Genomic DNA, 16916 nt, shown 5'->3' on the forward strand with positions numbered 1-16916 from the left:
ATGGTCAGACTGGCAATGGGCAGCAGCCTCAGGTGATTGAGGAGCCAGCTGTGAGCCAGGCCAATGGCCAGAACTAATTAGTAATGCAGGACTGAAGGACAAGCCAGGGACTAAAGAGCAAGCCAGGACTGGAGGAGAAACCAGAAAGCAGGACTGAAGAAAAAGCCAAGTGCCAGGCCAAAGAATACAGGTACATGCCAGCGGTCAGGAAGACCTTATGGTTCAGTCAAGGTTCAGCTGGAAAAGGAAGCTCTTTTGGATTCCCTCTTGCCCATGAAGACCCAATGGCCTGCTTGGATGGGTGCAGTCTAAGGAAGCTGCCACCTCCAGTTCACTGGTTCACCACTGGAGCAGCAACACACAGATTCCAGCAGCTCTGGACAACTGCTGTTCAACCAGAAACAAACCCACTGATCCTCAGTAAAGTAACATAACTGAGAAAATAACTATTGTCCCAAGCACAGTTGCTCGATTGCAGAAAATGTACTCACTGTGTCCCTGTATTTTACAAAAGTGAAACAGATATTTGCCCATTCCGATTTCATTTTCTCCATGTTTTTCTCTAGGGAGTACTCCTTGCTAGCTGCTGCTCCAATAGGCTCTAGCCTAAATGAAAATGGGAAATAAAGCAAAGATGTGAGTTTAATATTGGTTTACTCAGTCAAAGCTGCAATTATCTAAAGCCTGGGTGGGGAACCTTTGCTCTTCTAGATGTCACTGAACTACATGGCCTGCCCCCATCAGTGACCAGTGACCAAGTAAGCTGATTGGGAATTGAAGTCTGGAGGGATTTTAATTGACTTAGAGACTCTCATTGTGAGAGTGTGAAGCTGGTTTGAGAAACAACAGAACAGCAGAGTTTTATAACAAAGCACAGGATGCAAATGTATTTTGGATCATGTTGTATGAAGATGGATTAAAAATGCAGCACTGGAATTACAGTGAGTCCACAGCAAATGGAGGTGTGTCCAGAGAAGACGGGCTGTTATCTGGAGAAGCTTTCACCACAGAGAGCTCTCCATGGTGCTGACTCTTAGCTCAAGAAAAAAAATTAGGGAATTAGTACTTTAAATCGGTGGTTTTCAACCTTTTAGGGTCCACGGCTTTCTTGACCAACTACATTCTTTCTGTGGCACCCCTGTGGGGCTCAGGGGCCCAGTTATGTCACCACTTGCCTGCAGAGCTGGCAGGCCCACAACCCTTTTTGAACACCCTCCCTTGTGGAGTGTTTCCTCAGCCTTCCTCTTCTCCCCTCTCCTTTGGAGTCCTCTGGGTAGCCGCAGCTGTTGCCCCTAGTCTCTGAGCTCCACCCTCCCTTGCTCCAAAGAGAGGTGCCTCCACACACTGCCCCACAGGGGCATGGAAAGCACCCCCTGGCCAGCCCCAGAGGCACCATTCGCCTGGGGAGCTTGCAGCCAGCGCTCCTACAACAAACAGCCATGCAAGCCTTGGGAGGCAAAGACCCAAGAGACCATCGGAGGCAGGAGGGAAGGAAAGAGGAACAGAGGCCAGTGTTGCCCACGGCACCCCTGACCATCATTCAAGGCACCCCAGGGTGCCATAGCACACTGGTTGAAAACCACTGATTTAGTATCATCAGTAAACTTGACTACCTCACTGCTCAGTCCCAAGAAAAAAAGAATGGAAGCTTCTGGTGCTAGGAAAAGTTTTATCTTTCTTTGCCTGACCCACACCTTCCCACACTTGGCTCCTGCTCGAAATAGGGGGTTAATGGGCAAACTATGCATGACATTATATGCATTTCTGCATTTCAAGTGCATGGGGTTTTTTAAAGATGCAAATAGTAAGCAACCCTACACATGAGGCCCAGTTCAACAGGACTTACTCCCAAGCAAGAGTGCATAGGATTGTACCCTTAAGCTACAATCCCAAACACACTTACTAATGACACAGTGGGGCTCATTTCTAAGTAAACATACAACAGAACCATGCTGTTAGGCTTTGAGTGCATTTTTTTAGCACAGATGCACACATGTGGGAGCACAATGGGCACAAGAATTGCATGAACTTAGCTCCTCATTGTTCTGGTACAAGACAAGATGTCTCCCCACAATTTTTTACTGAAAAGTTCTGATTCGATTCTAAAGAGTTTCCTAATATTCCACAAAAAAATAACTGGGGCAGTGAGCAAAATTGCAAGGCTTTAAACAGTTTCAGGAAATATCAACTAGAAATCAAACTCTAATGTTGTTAATGGATGCAACAAATATTAACCAGATTAAAAGATCTGGGTGTTATTTTCTTACTTATCGATGTATTTTGATAGACCATATTCCAACATGTTCATGAGTGATGTAGTTTCATCAGGTCTTATCTCATATCCAACTATTTCACTTATCTGGAAAAAAATGGACAAAACACAGAAAAGGGGTTTGTACAGGCATGGCAATACTGGTCCATCTTATGGGCCTGTTGTAAGAATTACTGAAATGCTTACATGAAACATTACTCTCCATATCTGTAACTAAACCTAAATCATAACTGCAGTGAAAAGGACACATGCCAACAACGTGTGTGTTGTATATTACAATGTCCTTTTCTGGGGTTTACAGACTTCATTTGCTTAGCTAATTGTTTCCGATAAAAAATCCCAAAGCAATAGACCTCCGACTTGGTGAGGCTTATTTGATATCAACACAAAATGGAACCTTTCGTGTCACCGGCCCTGTCCTGTAGAATGCATCATGACCCCTATTAAGGTCTACACTACAGTTGGCTAATGCGCGTGACATCAATGATAACAATGACACATTCCCTCTGCCCAATCATGTCCATGCCATTTCGGGCATTTGAAGGGGGCTTAATTATTTTTTACTTTTTTTAAGAATATCGGTAACTTCTTATGAGAGTGACATAAGAAATTCACACTAAAATGCCGATCAATTTTCACAAGGACTTCATATGCAAACTGATGTGCAAATGTGCAGTACTGAACCCAGGACTGGGAATATGAGAAACAGAGAGAAACCATAATGAACAGACTTCCCCATCGCTACCTGTTCCCAATGCCTATCCTTCATCCCTCGATTGCAGGCAATAGAGAGGACAGGAAGATGTTGCTTGAACTTGTCGATCTTAAATTTCACATTCTCCGCTAAACGCTTTGGTCCAGGTTGATCTACTAAGGTCTTTGTCAGTTTGTACATTGTCCGCCACATGGTGGCAACCTCTTCACTGATTTCCTCAGCATTCAGCTGCAGGAGAGGTCCTGCATGTGAAAAAGCAAACAAGCATTTTGTAAATCTCAAAACCCAAGTTTTCTCTGCAAAGATTTACTGGCAGGTATTGAAGGCACTGTAACAAAACCAATAAAACCAACAAAAGCCAAAATCAATAACTTCTAGTTAAATACCAAAAGCACTGCCTTAAATAATACATGCCCATGCAAGAATATCTCAGGCTCAGAGATATTCTGTCTCAAGACAGGTGCTGTACACATAGCTGCAGAGAAAAGAAAATGGGAGATTACTTTCTAACAAATGAATATCTGGATGAGGGCAATTTCATTTTAAAAGTGCCTTCAGATGATATTATTATTATTATTATTATTATTATTATTATTATTATTATTAAATCTTCTGCTTTCTGGGAAGGGAGCACACATTTTATTTTCTCTCGTAAAGATCAATAAACATAATTTTTTTAAGACACACAACTCAGTTGCAAGCAACTTATCTTTGTGCATGAAAAACCTCACCATTCATCCATTCCTCAGACTTCGTATGGAAGTTGTAAGCAGTCACCCAAAGCTGTTCAAAAGGTATTTTGTTTGTGATGATAGTCTGCAGCAGTGGAAACTGGCTTTTCTCTCGTTCCAGTAGCTCTTCTTCCTTATTAATAGCCTGTAACACACACATACACACACATTATTTTAATGATTTGGTGCAGAGCTCTTGGTGTATGTGTGTTTTCAATCCAGCATTACAAAAAGAGCTAAAACAATTTCTTTAGAGAAGGGGGAAATTCAGATCTAAGTCTCCCCATATCATTTCCTTATCAAAATTTGCTACAACATGGTCTGTGCATGCAGAAGAACACTAGAACTCAGGGATATCCAATGCAGCTGAATGTTGGAAGATTCAAGAGAGATAAAAGAAAGCACATCTTCATGCAGTGCATAAACTATGAGACTCAGTCCCACAGGAGGCAGTGATGGCTACCAACTTGGGTGATTTTAAAGGATTGGACAAATTCGTCAAGGAGAAGGCTATCAGTGGCTACTAGCCACAATAGTTATGCTTTGCCTCCTCAGCCAGAGGCAGTAATGCTTTTGAATACTAGCCACTGGGGATCACAGGTGGGGGGAGTGCTCTTGCACTCATGTCCTGCAAGGGGGGGGGGGCTTTTCCCATGGGCATCTGGGTGGCTGCTGTGTGACTAAGATGCTGGACTAGATGGACTATTGGCCTAATCTAGCAGGTTCTTCTTAAGTTCCCCTCCCTCTGTTGCTTCACTTGGGTTGAAGTCTGAGCTCCTCAGGACAGAGACCTGCCCTCTTGCACTTTGTGAAGTGTCACAAACTTTTTAGCAATGATAAACATTACTACTGTAAATAATAAAACTATTCAAAGCTGGGTGCTGTGAACACAATTGCGTTCCAGAAAAGACCACTGGTCAACCATTCTCAATACCTTAGGCTGCATAATCACACTCATTATCAGACATATTCAGAATAGTAGAGCCATTGAAATCAATAGGCATGACTAGTTTAGATCCAATTATTTTAATGGGTCTACTGTGAATAGTTGGATGCAAACCAGAGGAGCTCACTTCTGCATAGACATGCACAGGCTGGCACTTTAAAATAAATTAAGGCTGCAATCCTAACCTCACTTATCTGGCAGTAAACCCCACTGAATTCAGTAGGACCTACTATGGAGCAGGTATGGTTAGGATTATGCTAAGGAAGCATTTGCAAATTTAAAGCTACGGAGAGACTAACTTCATATTCAGAAAGAGCAGCGTCCAAATTCTTAGACAACTCATTAAACTTTTCAACGTTGTTCTTCATTTCTTCCATGGTCATGACATCCTTCTTTCGGAAGCTTTCGACTTCTTTGTTATAATTTTCTAGGATAGCCTCGAATTCAGAGCACCTGGTTGTAAGCAAAGACAGCAAAGCATTCACTCATCTTATAGCTTGCTCCTCAGTTAAAAACAAAAACAACCCCCCCCAAAAAAAATCAGTAAGTGAAGTGAAGAATGAAGTCACTTGGAGGTTTTGTTAGCCTGTTAAAGAAAAGTGGGATATAAAATGCCTAGATTGCATAAATAAACAATGGACCTTTAACTTAACTCTGCAAAGCAAAGGGTAAGCAACCTGGCTGCCGAATTCTGCATCAGCTGCAGCTTCCGGACCGTCTTCAAAGGCAGCACTATGTATAACGCATTGCAGTAATCTGCTTGGCTCCCTTTTCCCAATGGTAGGGCTACCAAGGCCCATCTTAATGGCTTGGGAAGGTTCAAATGGGAGGCGGCAGTTTCTGAGGCTACCTCCTCCTAAGTTAGTAACTTACCTTTTGATGAGACAGAGCTCCACATGATCCCGTCTGTTCATCAGCTGATTCCTTGCGGTTTCAAAGATGACCTCAATCTCATCCGGCCAATGCAAAACAGTACTGTTCAGCTTTATATCATCACCTAGGAAAACGTTATACCTTAAATTAATCTGCACATCTGTTCTGTTGTGGCCATTCTTGCACTCCTTCGTATGTCATTTTGTGATGCTGCTGCACCAAAAAGCTAACTCAAATAAACTTAAGTTGAAAGCTAACAAAATCCTTGACCAAGCTCTGGTTTTTAATGCAAGTATTTGTTTTTTATTTATTGCATTTCTATCCCACCTTCCTCTTTAAGGAGTTCGAGGTGGCGTATATGATTCTCCCCCTCCTCAATTAATCATAACAACAGCATTGTGAGGTACTGGCCCAAGGTCACCCAGTAAACTTCCTGGCTGAAGTGGAAAATTGAACTCTGGTCTTCCAGGTCCTAGACCAACACTCTACATTACACCACACTGGCTCTCATTAAATGGTAGATTGAAAGCACGCTATTAGAATAGGCATCCTCCTTTCTCGTGTTCATAGGTGTATGTATCACTTAAAAACAAATAAAGGATCAATTAAAGCTCATGCAATTAATCAACTAAGATTTGTTTAGCTGGGTGACAGTCCTAAGACCAGCCCTTAGCTTGGATTCTTTCTTTGTTGTATTTTCCTTTTCAAAAACGTACAAGGAAGATCAGCGTAGTCCATCAGGAATTCCAGTCTGTAGATAGCTTCCCTGATTTCACGACGCAACTTAAAGACAGTGACGTCACTGGATTTTTTCAAGTAGGCCGTGGTCTCAACCAGCTCCTCAGTGGTCATAGGCACATCACTGACTTTGTCTGCAATTATGCTGTACTGGTTGCAAATGCTACAGATGGAAACAGAAGAGGGACATGTTGTTAAACATCTATCACAATGAATGAATTTTTTAATGATATAGTGGTATATAAATATTTGCATAAACAAACAACAAACAAATTAGGCAAAGTGACATACAAAACTGTGTTACACCAGCCAGAATTTCTTACAGGAGAGAGAGAGAGAGAGATGCATTAAAATGTGTATATTAAGTGAAATCGGTACTAAAATGTTGGTTCATTATCATAAGGACTTCTTAAAAAATATAAGAAGGATCCACTATCTGTTGTGGCAATGTGGAGAACTGAACTTAAAAGGGGGGGGGGAGAAACCAAAATGAACAGACCCCCCCCCCATCATGGTCATGTCCCATTTATTTGCACATACCTCTGGTTTACCTCCCTGTTTTCTTCCACTTGGAACTCAATCAGCCTGTCTTTCAGCTTCTGAGTGCGACAGCAAAGATCCTCATTCAGCTTTAATGCGTCAAGGCAGAACAAGGCCAGAGGGACTGTGACGTGCAGAGACGCAATTTCTTTTTTCAGTTTCGTCAAACCATCAATCTTCTGCATATGGAAGACATTGCCATGGTTATATGGTGACAACAACAGTAACAACAATCACATTATCTTAGGCTATTTCGGACATGTTGAAAAAGAGAAAAGAGCAGTCTACAAATGTGTTTCTTTTCTTTCTTTCTTTCTTTCTTTCTTTCTTTCTTTCAATTAGTTTTTATTAATGATTTTCTTGTGTAACAAACAAACAAAGAAAAGCACATACAGTGTCTTCACTTTCAATTTATAGAGTCTTTTTCACAATTCATTTACATTCCGTATGAGGCACTGTTATCATATGCATTATGTGGTTGGGGAAAAGGAGAGAGGAGAGAGAGGGGGAGAGAGATGAGGGGAAATTTGATCTTTCATTCTATTGCATAGTATTTGTGTAGGGCACTCCCACTGCATGTGTTGATTTGTCTCTATAATGGGACATCCTCTCCAACACAAGGGCATTAAGTGTCTATTGCACTATCTATGCATCTTGTAGATACCTTTCTCAGGTTCCTTAATACATTTATTCAGTCCATTGCAAAGAAACCCCATGGTGTTGCTTGTGCTCAAAAGCCATAAGCAAGGTTGTGCCTTTCCCCACAGGCCTGGCTTTCTGCACTCCTGATCTTGCTTGAAAGTGCTGATCCAGAAGTGCAGGTTGACCCCCTTGCAGAGCCATGCCCTTCAAATGAAAAGCTCTCCAGGATAAAGAAATTGCACTGGCTTACATTTGTAATTTAGATTTTAGTTATGCTATAAGTCATTACCTCCACAAAATCATCCAGTTCATGTCTTTTGCTTAAAAACTCAGTCACGTCATTTTCTGCATTGTTATTCAAGAGATCGCTGTACTTCTCGTACACGCTTAAGTATCTTAAACACAAGGGGGGAAAGATAAAAGAAACATAAATTATCCAGAACAAGATCAATGGTAATGAATATATGTTTTTTAATGTACTTTTATGCCATCATGGAATTCAAAGTGGCATAAATGTGGTTCCCAGGCAGTCACACATTCAGGCACTGACCAGACCCAGATCTGATTTGCTTCAGCAAAATGGTGACCTCATGTGCCTTCAGACCAGTATGAATAACTATGGTATATTTCATGATAATTTTCTCCAAAGCCATTTCCATTGTTGAAACAAAAAATGAAAGAACATAATGTCTGGGAAATCTACTATACATTTTGGAAATTTGTTCAGGTTTTTCCCTGCTCAATATGCATTTGGATGCTTCTTAAGATACTGAGACCAGATTTTGGTTCCCGAGATCAAGGAGCAGGTTTTCAACTATTTGATTGAGAAAACTACCAGCATATGCTTACTTTCGCGGACCAACAAGATTGTGATTAAATATCTCAGCAGTTTTGTTCACATATTCTGAAACCAATGATTCATCTGCTTGGACAGTACGAAGAATTAGGTCATCCCCTTTTAATTCTGGGAATAGTTTAACTTGTACCTAGAAAGAGGAAGCAGGAACCATAGTGAGCAGAAAGGGATAAACATTGTATGAATGCATTATAGAGAAAATGCTTGTTTCTTGACTTACAGGTTGCTATTGCTGTTGGTTCTTAAAAGTGAGTGATTTTACCCTGCCTAAAATTTGGGGAATTACACTGTAGATTTTTGGCTCCTATAATATCCTAGAATTCATTTGATACGCTACTGTAAATGATTAAACAATAGCACAATCATATGAAAGCATACTAGAAACTAAGTTACAGTTGTTGTTGTTGTTGTTGTTGTTGTTGTTATATATTTAGTTATACCCAGCCGTTTCCCCTGATAGGACTCAAGGTGGCTTACAGATAAAAACAAGAATTGCTAAAAACATAGGAAAAAACCCATCATTTAAAAACAAACATTGGTAGAATTAAAACAGTATACACATATAAAACTATTTAAAACATACAAATAATTACAATAAAAACAGCACAGCCCCCGGCCTTTCATTAATAGCAGTCAGTTCCCAAAAGCCTGTGGTTCACACAAAATGCTTAGCTATAGTAAACTATAGTGCTGAGCTGTAGTAAACATTAACCAACCATGGCTTATGCGCGTGGTTTGTTCATGAATAAAAAAACCATGGTTAAGGTGCTGGGCCAAATTCAAATGGTCAAATTAAAGCATGGCTTAGCATTACATGCACCTAGGCCACTGTTTTCAATTAGGCTTTGCATATGTTTGCAGCTGAAGTCTGTAATCCTATGTACCTTTACCTGGAAGTAAGTCCTACTGAACATAATATAGCTTACTTCTGAGCAAACATGGACGTGATTTTGATCTTAATCTTACTTTTACATACCTTTGGAAGACCCTCAGAATTTTTCAGAACCTCCATGAAGCAGTGATACAGTAAATCCCAACAAGCTCCCACATCTGGCTCAAATATGATATCGGGCTCCTGCACTTCCAGTTTGATGACCAACATTTGTGGTATGAAGAATTGCATTTCATGATAAGTTTCTCCAAAGTCATTTCCATCCTGAAGACAGAGAATGAAAGCATGTTACATCTAGAGAATCTTCTTCTGCTATATATTTGGAAAGTTGTCTGTCTTTCTGTCCACCTGTTCTCTATGCATGTAGACACCTCTGAAGATATTATCACCCAATATGAAAACCCATCCTTCCAGAGAAGGCTATATTTGGATACCATCAGATGCCATTCTGAATCAAGATGATGTACTGAACCTTTCCAAAGTACACGAAAGTTAACCAAATTTGGCAGGATTGTATACTATTATTCATCCAACAGCAATAGAACGAAAATACTAGAGCTGTCTAATGGAGTCTGGCCAAGCCTAAAACTTGAAGCAAATTGGGTCAATCCAAACAGAACCAGACTTCAGCCAAGTTGAGTCAAGAGAGTCCCAGATCACCTGGCCAATCTGGGGCAATCCAGGACTGTCAATATAGGTGACGGGGGCTGGGGAGGGGAGGTAAGAAGGAAAGGCAGGAAGCCTCTACTGAGAACAACCTGAAGCTCTTTGCAAGAGGGCTTTCAAACAGCCCTGTACTGAAATTTGGTTTAACCAACCTGTTCCAAACAGGGGAACATGCACACAGCCCAGCTGAACAGCACGAAACCCTCAGCTCACCAGCTGGTATGTGGAGGGTCCAGTACTCTTCTCTGCAGTGTGGTTGGCTGGGGGAGAAGGAGGTGTGGTATCTTCTTCCCTATCCCCTCTCCCAAACATACATTTAATTAGGGTTTTAAATGTAATTTGTTGTTTTTAGTTACAGATAGGTAGCCTTGTTGATCTGCCATAGTCAAAACAAAAAATTCCTTCCAGTAGCACCTTAAAGACCAACTAAGTTAGTTCTAGGTATGAGCTTTCGTGTGCATGCACACTTCTTCAGATACCATCTGAAGAAGTATCTGAAGAAATGTGCATGCACACGAAAGCTCATACCTAGAACTAACTTAGTTGGTCTTTAAGGTGCTACTGGAAGGAATTTTTTGTTTTGTTGTTTTTAATCAGGGTTTCATTTGACTGGAGGTGAGGGATTTCTGGGGATGGACTTTTACTTGAGGTCTTCTGTACTTTTATCTGTCATCTATGTTTCCAGCTGATACTTCATTATGACACCATGACTACCATCTGATGGAACGGCAGCATTTGCTCTTTTTTTTAATCATTCTGTTATTTCATCACCTGCTGAAAATGCTTTTGTTTTCACCAAGTATTTTTAGAGAATTAATTTGATTCAGTGTTGGTCACTTCTTCTCTATTCTATGGTTTTTCAGATGTATGATATTCCAGCGATTTTATTGTACAGCAATTTGATGTTTATGAGTTGTTGGTTTATTTTAAAATCTTATAATGCAATACAGTCGTACCTTGGATCTCAAACGCCTTGACTCCCGAACAAATCGGCTCCCAAACAATTGAACCCTGGAAGTGAGTATTCTGGTTTTTGAACGATTTCCGGAACCTGAATGTCTGGCACAGCTTCCACAGCTTCCAATTGGCTGCAGGAGCTTCCTGCAGCCAATCAAAAGCCGTGCTTTGGTTTTCAAATGTTTTGGAAGTCAAACGGACTTCCGGAACGGATTCTGTTCGACTTCCAAGGTACGACTGTACAACTACAATAAATACATAACATATAATATAAGATCAAGCTGTATGAATGTCTACAAAGCACTGAAAGTCCAGGTGACACGGTCAACTCTGCATACCTTATGTATCCTAAAGAAGGAAAGGAGATCCGCTAATGAATTAATGACCATCTCCCGTAGCTGTAAAGACATGAGGACGGCTACTGAAGCAAAATATTCTTCTATCAGTTGAGAAGAGTCAAAGTCATTCTGGGGAGCAAGATGCAGCCAGTTTTGCTTCTGTTCAATGAACAGTTCTGCACATGTTGGAATCCACCTGTAATGTGTAAGTTATCCTATCAGCATATGTCAAGATTGTTTTAAAACGATGAGTTGTAAAACAGCCTTCACCAACCTGGTGCCCTCCATATGTTTTGGACTACAGCTGACGGGAGATGTAGTCCAAAATATTTGGATGGCACAAGCTTGGTGGATGCTTCTTTCCCTACCAAGTTTCTCTATTTGGCTCATGACTCGGGCAAGTCATGCCCACATGCCCTTGTTGGAATCTCCATTCGACTGAGCTGATAAGGTTCATCTTTGGAATCACCTCCCGACGATTAATTGACGACCTGATCCTTTGATAAGGCCTCAGGCATGTCATCCCAGCAGAGCATCAAAACAGCACGCGGAAGGATGAGATAGTATGAGCTACATTGCTATGCTTTATTTTCTAGCTACGCAGAGAGCAAAGAAATATACCATATTTTTCGCTCTATAAGACGCACCAGAGCATAAGATGCACCTAGTTTTTGGAGGAGGAAAACAAGAAAAAAATATTCTGAATCCCAGAAGCCAGAACAGCAAGAGGGATCACTGTGCAGCGAAAGCAGCAATCCCTCTTGCTGTTCTGGCTTCTGGGATAGCTGCGCAGCCTGCATTCGCTCCATAAGACGCACACACATTTCCCCTTACTTTTTAGGAGGGAAAAAGTGAGTCTTATAGAGCAAAAAATATGGTACATCCTCTTCCTGTGAGAGCAGAGAGCAACTGAACAAAGGAACAAAGGAAACAGGAAACCACTAACGTCACATCCCGTCTCCTTTCCCGTGAGACTTGAAGGTCTCTGGAATGTAAACAGAGTCCTGTGACTCCCAGCATCTGCTCAGTGATAAGAACAGAAACTAACAGCCCTAACCCTGATGTCAGATGGTCAGGTAAAGACAGAGCTTGGCCCAAAGGGGCTTGGAAAATCCCCTTGCAGAGCACTGGCCAAGTGCCCAATGAGCAGCTGGTTGTTGGGCACTTGAGAAGTAATGCATGATGCGCTTTGCAAACACTGTGTGGGGTGGGAAGAACGATTGGGTCGGTCTAGCCAAAAAAAGTTCCCCACCCTTGCTTGATTGCCAGTAGCATTAATTCATGCTGCTCAGGGCATTTTCTCTAAAGTCTCTGAGATGAGGTGGACTCCTGCAGGATTTACTATGACCAAAGACAGAAATGATTGGCTTTAAAAGCGAGTTTTTAGAACATCACACAGTTATTCTGTTCACACACATCTCTGTGAACTTAAGAAAAAGTGGGCGGAACAACAGAAGTTACTCTTATATTTTTAACAGCAGGTTGCTTTGGGTCATTGCTACAAATAAAGCAATGTCATAATCATCATTCACATAAAGCAGAAGTGGGAAGCTTCTGGCTCTCCAGCTGTTGCTGGACTCCAACTCCTATCAGCCCCTAGCCAGCATGGTCAACAATCAGGGATTTTGGGAGCTGTAGTGCAACACCAGCTAGAAAGTCATAGGTTTTCCATAAGCACTCTGACCTGTTCTCAAGAATATCATGAGCTTCTTGACAATGTTTCCGGACCAAGTCTTCAAACTCGCTGGGCAGTAGTGGCAAATCACCCTCGAGGATTTCCTGGGTACGAACAAACCTCAGGTTACAAAACCTACGGGAAAAAAATGCATGGCTGTTATGAACTTGACATAATGATGTAGAATAAGGATTAAATGCAATCATACCAGTGCCTGCCCGGTCTAAGGAACATAGGACACACCTTATACCAAGTTAGTTCACTGGTCTGTTTAGCTCAGTACTGTCTACATTGACTGGGAGCAGCTCTCCAGCCCTACCTGGGACCTTCTCCAAGCAAGCCAGTTGCTCTGCAAATGAGCTACAGTCCCTCCTTTAGGGACACTGAAAGCTACCTGATGCTAACTCAGACCACTGGTCCATCAAGATCACTATTATCTACTATGGCTGCAAGTAGCTCTCCAGGGTTTCAGGCAGGTTTGTCTCTCAGCCATACCTGGAGATGTTGGAATTGAACCTGGGATACCTACTTCATGCAAAACAGATGCAATTTCCTACTGTATACAGCACAAGGGGTCCTCTGGGATTGCTCCTGTAAGCCACCAGAAATCTTTCTGGACTGATCTATACTCAGAGCTGAGGGAAGGTGTTTTGTACTGAGCTGAATCCTAGAACAATAGGATCCAGAATGCAGCAGTCTGATTGGTCTGCAGGACCCACCCAATTGAGCTCCAGGTGAAGTGAACCAGTGACCTGATTGGCCTCGACTGAGTATATTTCAGAAGGGTAGTTGGCTCCGTAGCCAATATTGTTCAGTAATATAAGGTGGCTGTGAGCAAGAAGATACTGTACTCCACACAATCTCATCAATCTATGCCCAGCTAAGAGTTTGCATAGAAAGCAAATAGAAACTTATTACTTAAAAAGAAGTTAGGGGATATTTATAAGCCAGGCGACTTACTCTGAGAACCAGAGGCGTTGCAAAGTCAGCATCATAGGATTCACTGTGAAGAGGTGACCTTCATTCCAGCTTCTCACTTCTTGGTAGATTGTGTGCCATGGAACTGGTGCACGAATCACTCTTCGAGGAAAAGGCAATGGAATGTTGTATATAAAGAGTCTTTTCCTCTCCTCTGGATCCATCAAGATGTAATCAACTAGGGTAAAACCACACAAAGCATGGGAAGAAGAAGGAAACTCCGTCTGGATGCAGTTTGGAAGCAATGGTTAAGTGTATGCAGCACGTGCAGAAGGCACACTAGGTCATACAAAGAATCCTAGGAACTGTAGTTTTTAAAGGTGCTGAGAGTTGTAGTTCTGATTATGCTAGAGACTTTGCGTCTAATAAATCAAATGTGATTACAGTTTGTTATTTTATAGGTAAAGGGGACCCCTGACCATTAGGTCCAGTCGTGGCCGACTCTGGGGTTGCGGTGCTCATCTCGCTTTATTGGCCGAGGGAGTCGGCGTACAGCTTCCAGGTCATGTGGCCAGCATGACTAAGCCGCTTCTGGCGAACCAGAGCAGCGCACAGAAACACCGTTTACCTTCCCACCGGAGCGGTACCTATTTATCTACTTGCACTCTGACATGCTTTCGAACTGCTAGGTTGGCAGGAGCAGGGACTGAGCGACGGGAGCTCACCCCGTCGCGGGGATTTGAACTGCAGACCTTCTGATCGGCAAGTCCTAGGCTCTGTGCTTTAACCCACAGTGCCACCCGTGTCCCTTATTATTTTATACTCACTCCCAAAAAGTGCCACCAAGGCAGCTTCCACAATCTACCTAAAGACAGGACCAGTCCTAGAAACCAGGTTGCAGAATTCCGGTGTTCAGCTTGCAGACCTTGTGACAATAAAAATTCAACAATCACTGCCCTTGCCAAACCACACTTTTCTCTTACCAATGTCTTTCATGAGCCAAATATGATAATCATTCTGAATCTCTTCGGTTAATTCTTTCAGTAACGTCTCCAGCATTGGGTTGGCGAGAAAATGACTTGGGATATGCTTTAAAATGCTATCCATCACTTCTTTGTTCTGCGGTGCCAGCATATCTTTCCGGATGCCTTTATGGATGTAGTAACAGTATCGCTAGAAAGTAAATACATATATATGTACAGATTTATTGCACTGAGTATAACAGGGAAAATAGGATCAGCAACATCTGGAGGGCCAAAGGTTCTGCACACCTGCACACCACTTAGGCTGGCTTCTGGCTCTCTCTGACCAGAGAGGCTGAAAAGGCTTCTTGTTTGGCATGAAACTTTCCCTGGGCAACGGTAGATATTCCTGGTGTCTTTCTTCTGCTTCACTCTAACTCCTGGCTTGGCTTCTGTCCCAATCTGATGACTGCCCAACATCTCAGCCCTGAGTATCTCCTGCCTACTGTTTGCTTACCATATTGCCCCCAATTTTCTGTTATAACCGGAAACCTGCAGAGTTTTAATTCAGGTTTAGTTCCTGTTCAGGTTCACATTGGTTCATTTTGCTTCAAAGAAGGAAGTACAGTGGTACCTCGGGTTAAGTACTTAATTCGTTCCGGAGGTCCGTTCTTAACCTGAAACTGTTCTTAACCTGAAGCACCACTTTAGCTAATGTGGCCCCCCGCTGCTGCCGCACCGCCGGAGCACGATTTCTGTTCTTATCCTGAAGCAAAGTTCTTAACCCGAGGTACTATTTCTGGGTTAGTGGAGTCTGTAACCTGAAGCGTATGTAACCCAAGGTACCACTGTAAATAAAAAGCTATGGATAAAAGCAGTATGAATTCTGGATAAACTAGTCATCTGGAGGGGACCTGTGTTTCCCTGTGTTTCAGGAAACAGCTCACTTACCTGCAGATCACTCTCTGTGGGTAGAGTTTTTCCTTTACTTATTTCCTCCTCATGCCTGAGCATCACAACAAGCTGCTCTTCTGGAGTTAGAGGCTGGTTGTCAGAATAACAGATAACTCCTGTTTCAGATTTCTGCCTATCCGGTGTCAGTAGCAAATCAAAACTGTGTGCTTCCTCTATTGTCATCACCCTGGAATTAAAAGCCGCCAGCTGAGTTGGCTAAGTAACCAAAAATGACATTTTGGACAACCCCAAACCCTACTATACATTTAGCATTCCCAAATGTTCCCAAATGTTCAAATGTTCAAGCTTTCTTATAGTCCCCTTAGCCTGGCCTCACCCAGCCTGGTGCCCTCCAGTTGCTTTGAACTACTACTCTCATCAGCCCCAGCTAGCTTGGCCAATACTCAGGGATGATAGAAGTTGTAGTCCAAAACATCTGGAGGACACCAGAGGCTGATGACCAAAAGCATATTGTTAGGGAAACAAATTCAGCTAGAACAAATTCTAAATAGATAGAAATACTTGTATGTTATTTATTTATTTATTTAATCTCAAATTGGCATATACAGAGCTTTTCTACATATACTCTATCAGCAAAATTAACTCAACAGAAACTCTCATGTTGCACAACTTTTGTGCAAAATGCAATAAAAAAGTAACATAATACATCAGGAAAATGAGAGGGGTGGGGAGATGTATTTAAGCTTTCCTTTCTGCTCACATTATTTTATTTAATGGAAAAAGGAACTCCTATAAAAACTGAAATTAAGATTTACAACCAGGCAAAATAAAATATTAAATGGTTAAAGGATTAAGTGGGTTTGGGATTTGGATATCCAAAGTCATAGAATAGTGACAGAGTACATGTTCTGCATGCAAAGGATACCATTGTTCTCAAGTTTATAAGTTTATTGTTCTAGCCAAAGGCAGTGACAAACTTACTTTAGACAATAGTATGAATAATATAATACAGAACAAACATCCATAAAATTAAAAAAGGCTTTGCCAAGTTCCTGAGCATTAAAACACCATTTCCATTGTGCACCTCTGACAGCTCCAATTCTAGTATTTTTTTTCTTTTAAAAATCCAATTTTTAATTGGATAATGTAGGAGAGAGAAGTTACCAGAGACACCAACAAACTCAAATCCAGCTTGATTTCAGATTAAACCACCAAATCACAACAACAATGTATAGCAATTTTATCCAACTCATTTTCCTTATTTTTATTGCAGTCAGCGT

General features: G+C 41.7%; 1 protein-coding gene across 7 annotated transcripts in view; it reads right to left on the minus strand.

Annotated features, from left to right (window-relative positions):
• The window catches only part of DNAH3 (dynein axonemal heavy chain 3), an 88546-nt gene that overhangs the window by 55998 nt on the left and 15632 nt on the right, over nucleotides 1-16916 (minus strand). For all 7 annotated transcript variants that reach the window (XM_081839437.1, XM_081839441.1, XM_081839436.1 and 4 more), the window contains exons 6-21: nucleotides 15673-15862; nucleotides 14743-14932; nucleotides 13802-13997; nucleotides 12851-12976; nucleotides 11167-11362; nucleotides 9290-9469; nucleotides 8307-8443; nucleotides 7747-7852; nucleotides 6816-6994; nucleotides 6254-6438; nucleotides 5538-5661; nucleotides 4964-5117; nucleotides 3719-3863; nucleotides 3018-3229; nucleotides 2268-2359; nucleotides 492-606 (exon numbers count right to left, since the gene is read on the minus strand). In XM_081839437.1, the coding sequence (XP_081695563.1) occupies nucleotides 492-606; nucleotides 2268-2359; nucleotides 3018-3229; nucleotides 3719-3863; nucleotides 4964-5117; nucleotides 5538-5661; nucleotides 6254-6438; nucleotides 6816-6994; nucleotides 7747-7852; nucleotides 8307-8443; nucleotides 9290-9469; nucleotides 11167-11362; nucleotides 12851-12976; nucleotides 13802-13997; nucleotides 14743-14932; nucleotides 15673-15862 (2527 nt within the window). The remainder of the gene's footprint in view (nucleotides 1-491; nucleotides 607-2267; nucleotides 2360-3017; nucleotides 3230-3718; nucleotides 3864-4963; nucleotides 5118-5537; nucleotides 5662-6253; nucleotides 6439-6815; nucleotides 6995-7746; nucleotides 7853-8306; nucleotides 8444-9289; nucleotides 9470-11166; nucleotides 11363-12850; nucleotides 12977-13801; nucleotides 13998-14742; nucleotides 14933-15672; nucleotides 15863-16916) is intronic.

This window comes from Podarcis erhardii (assembly GCF_964252035.2).
Source record: "Podarcis erhardii genome assembly, chromosome: 14".
In the NCBI taxonomy this organism is placed as follows: domain Eukaryota; kingdom Metazoa; phylum Chordata; class Lepidosauria; order Squamata; family Lacertidae; genus Podarcis; species Podarcis erhardii.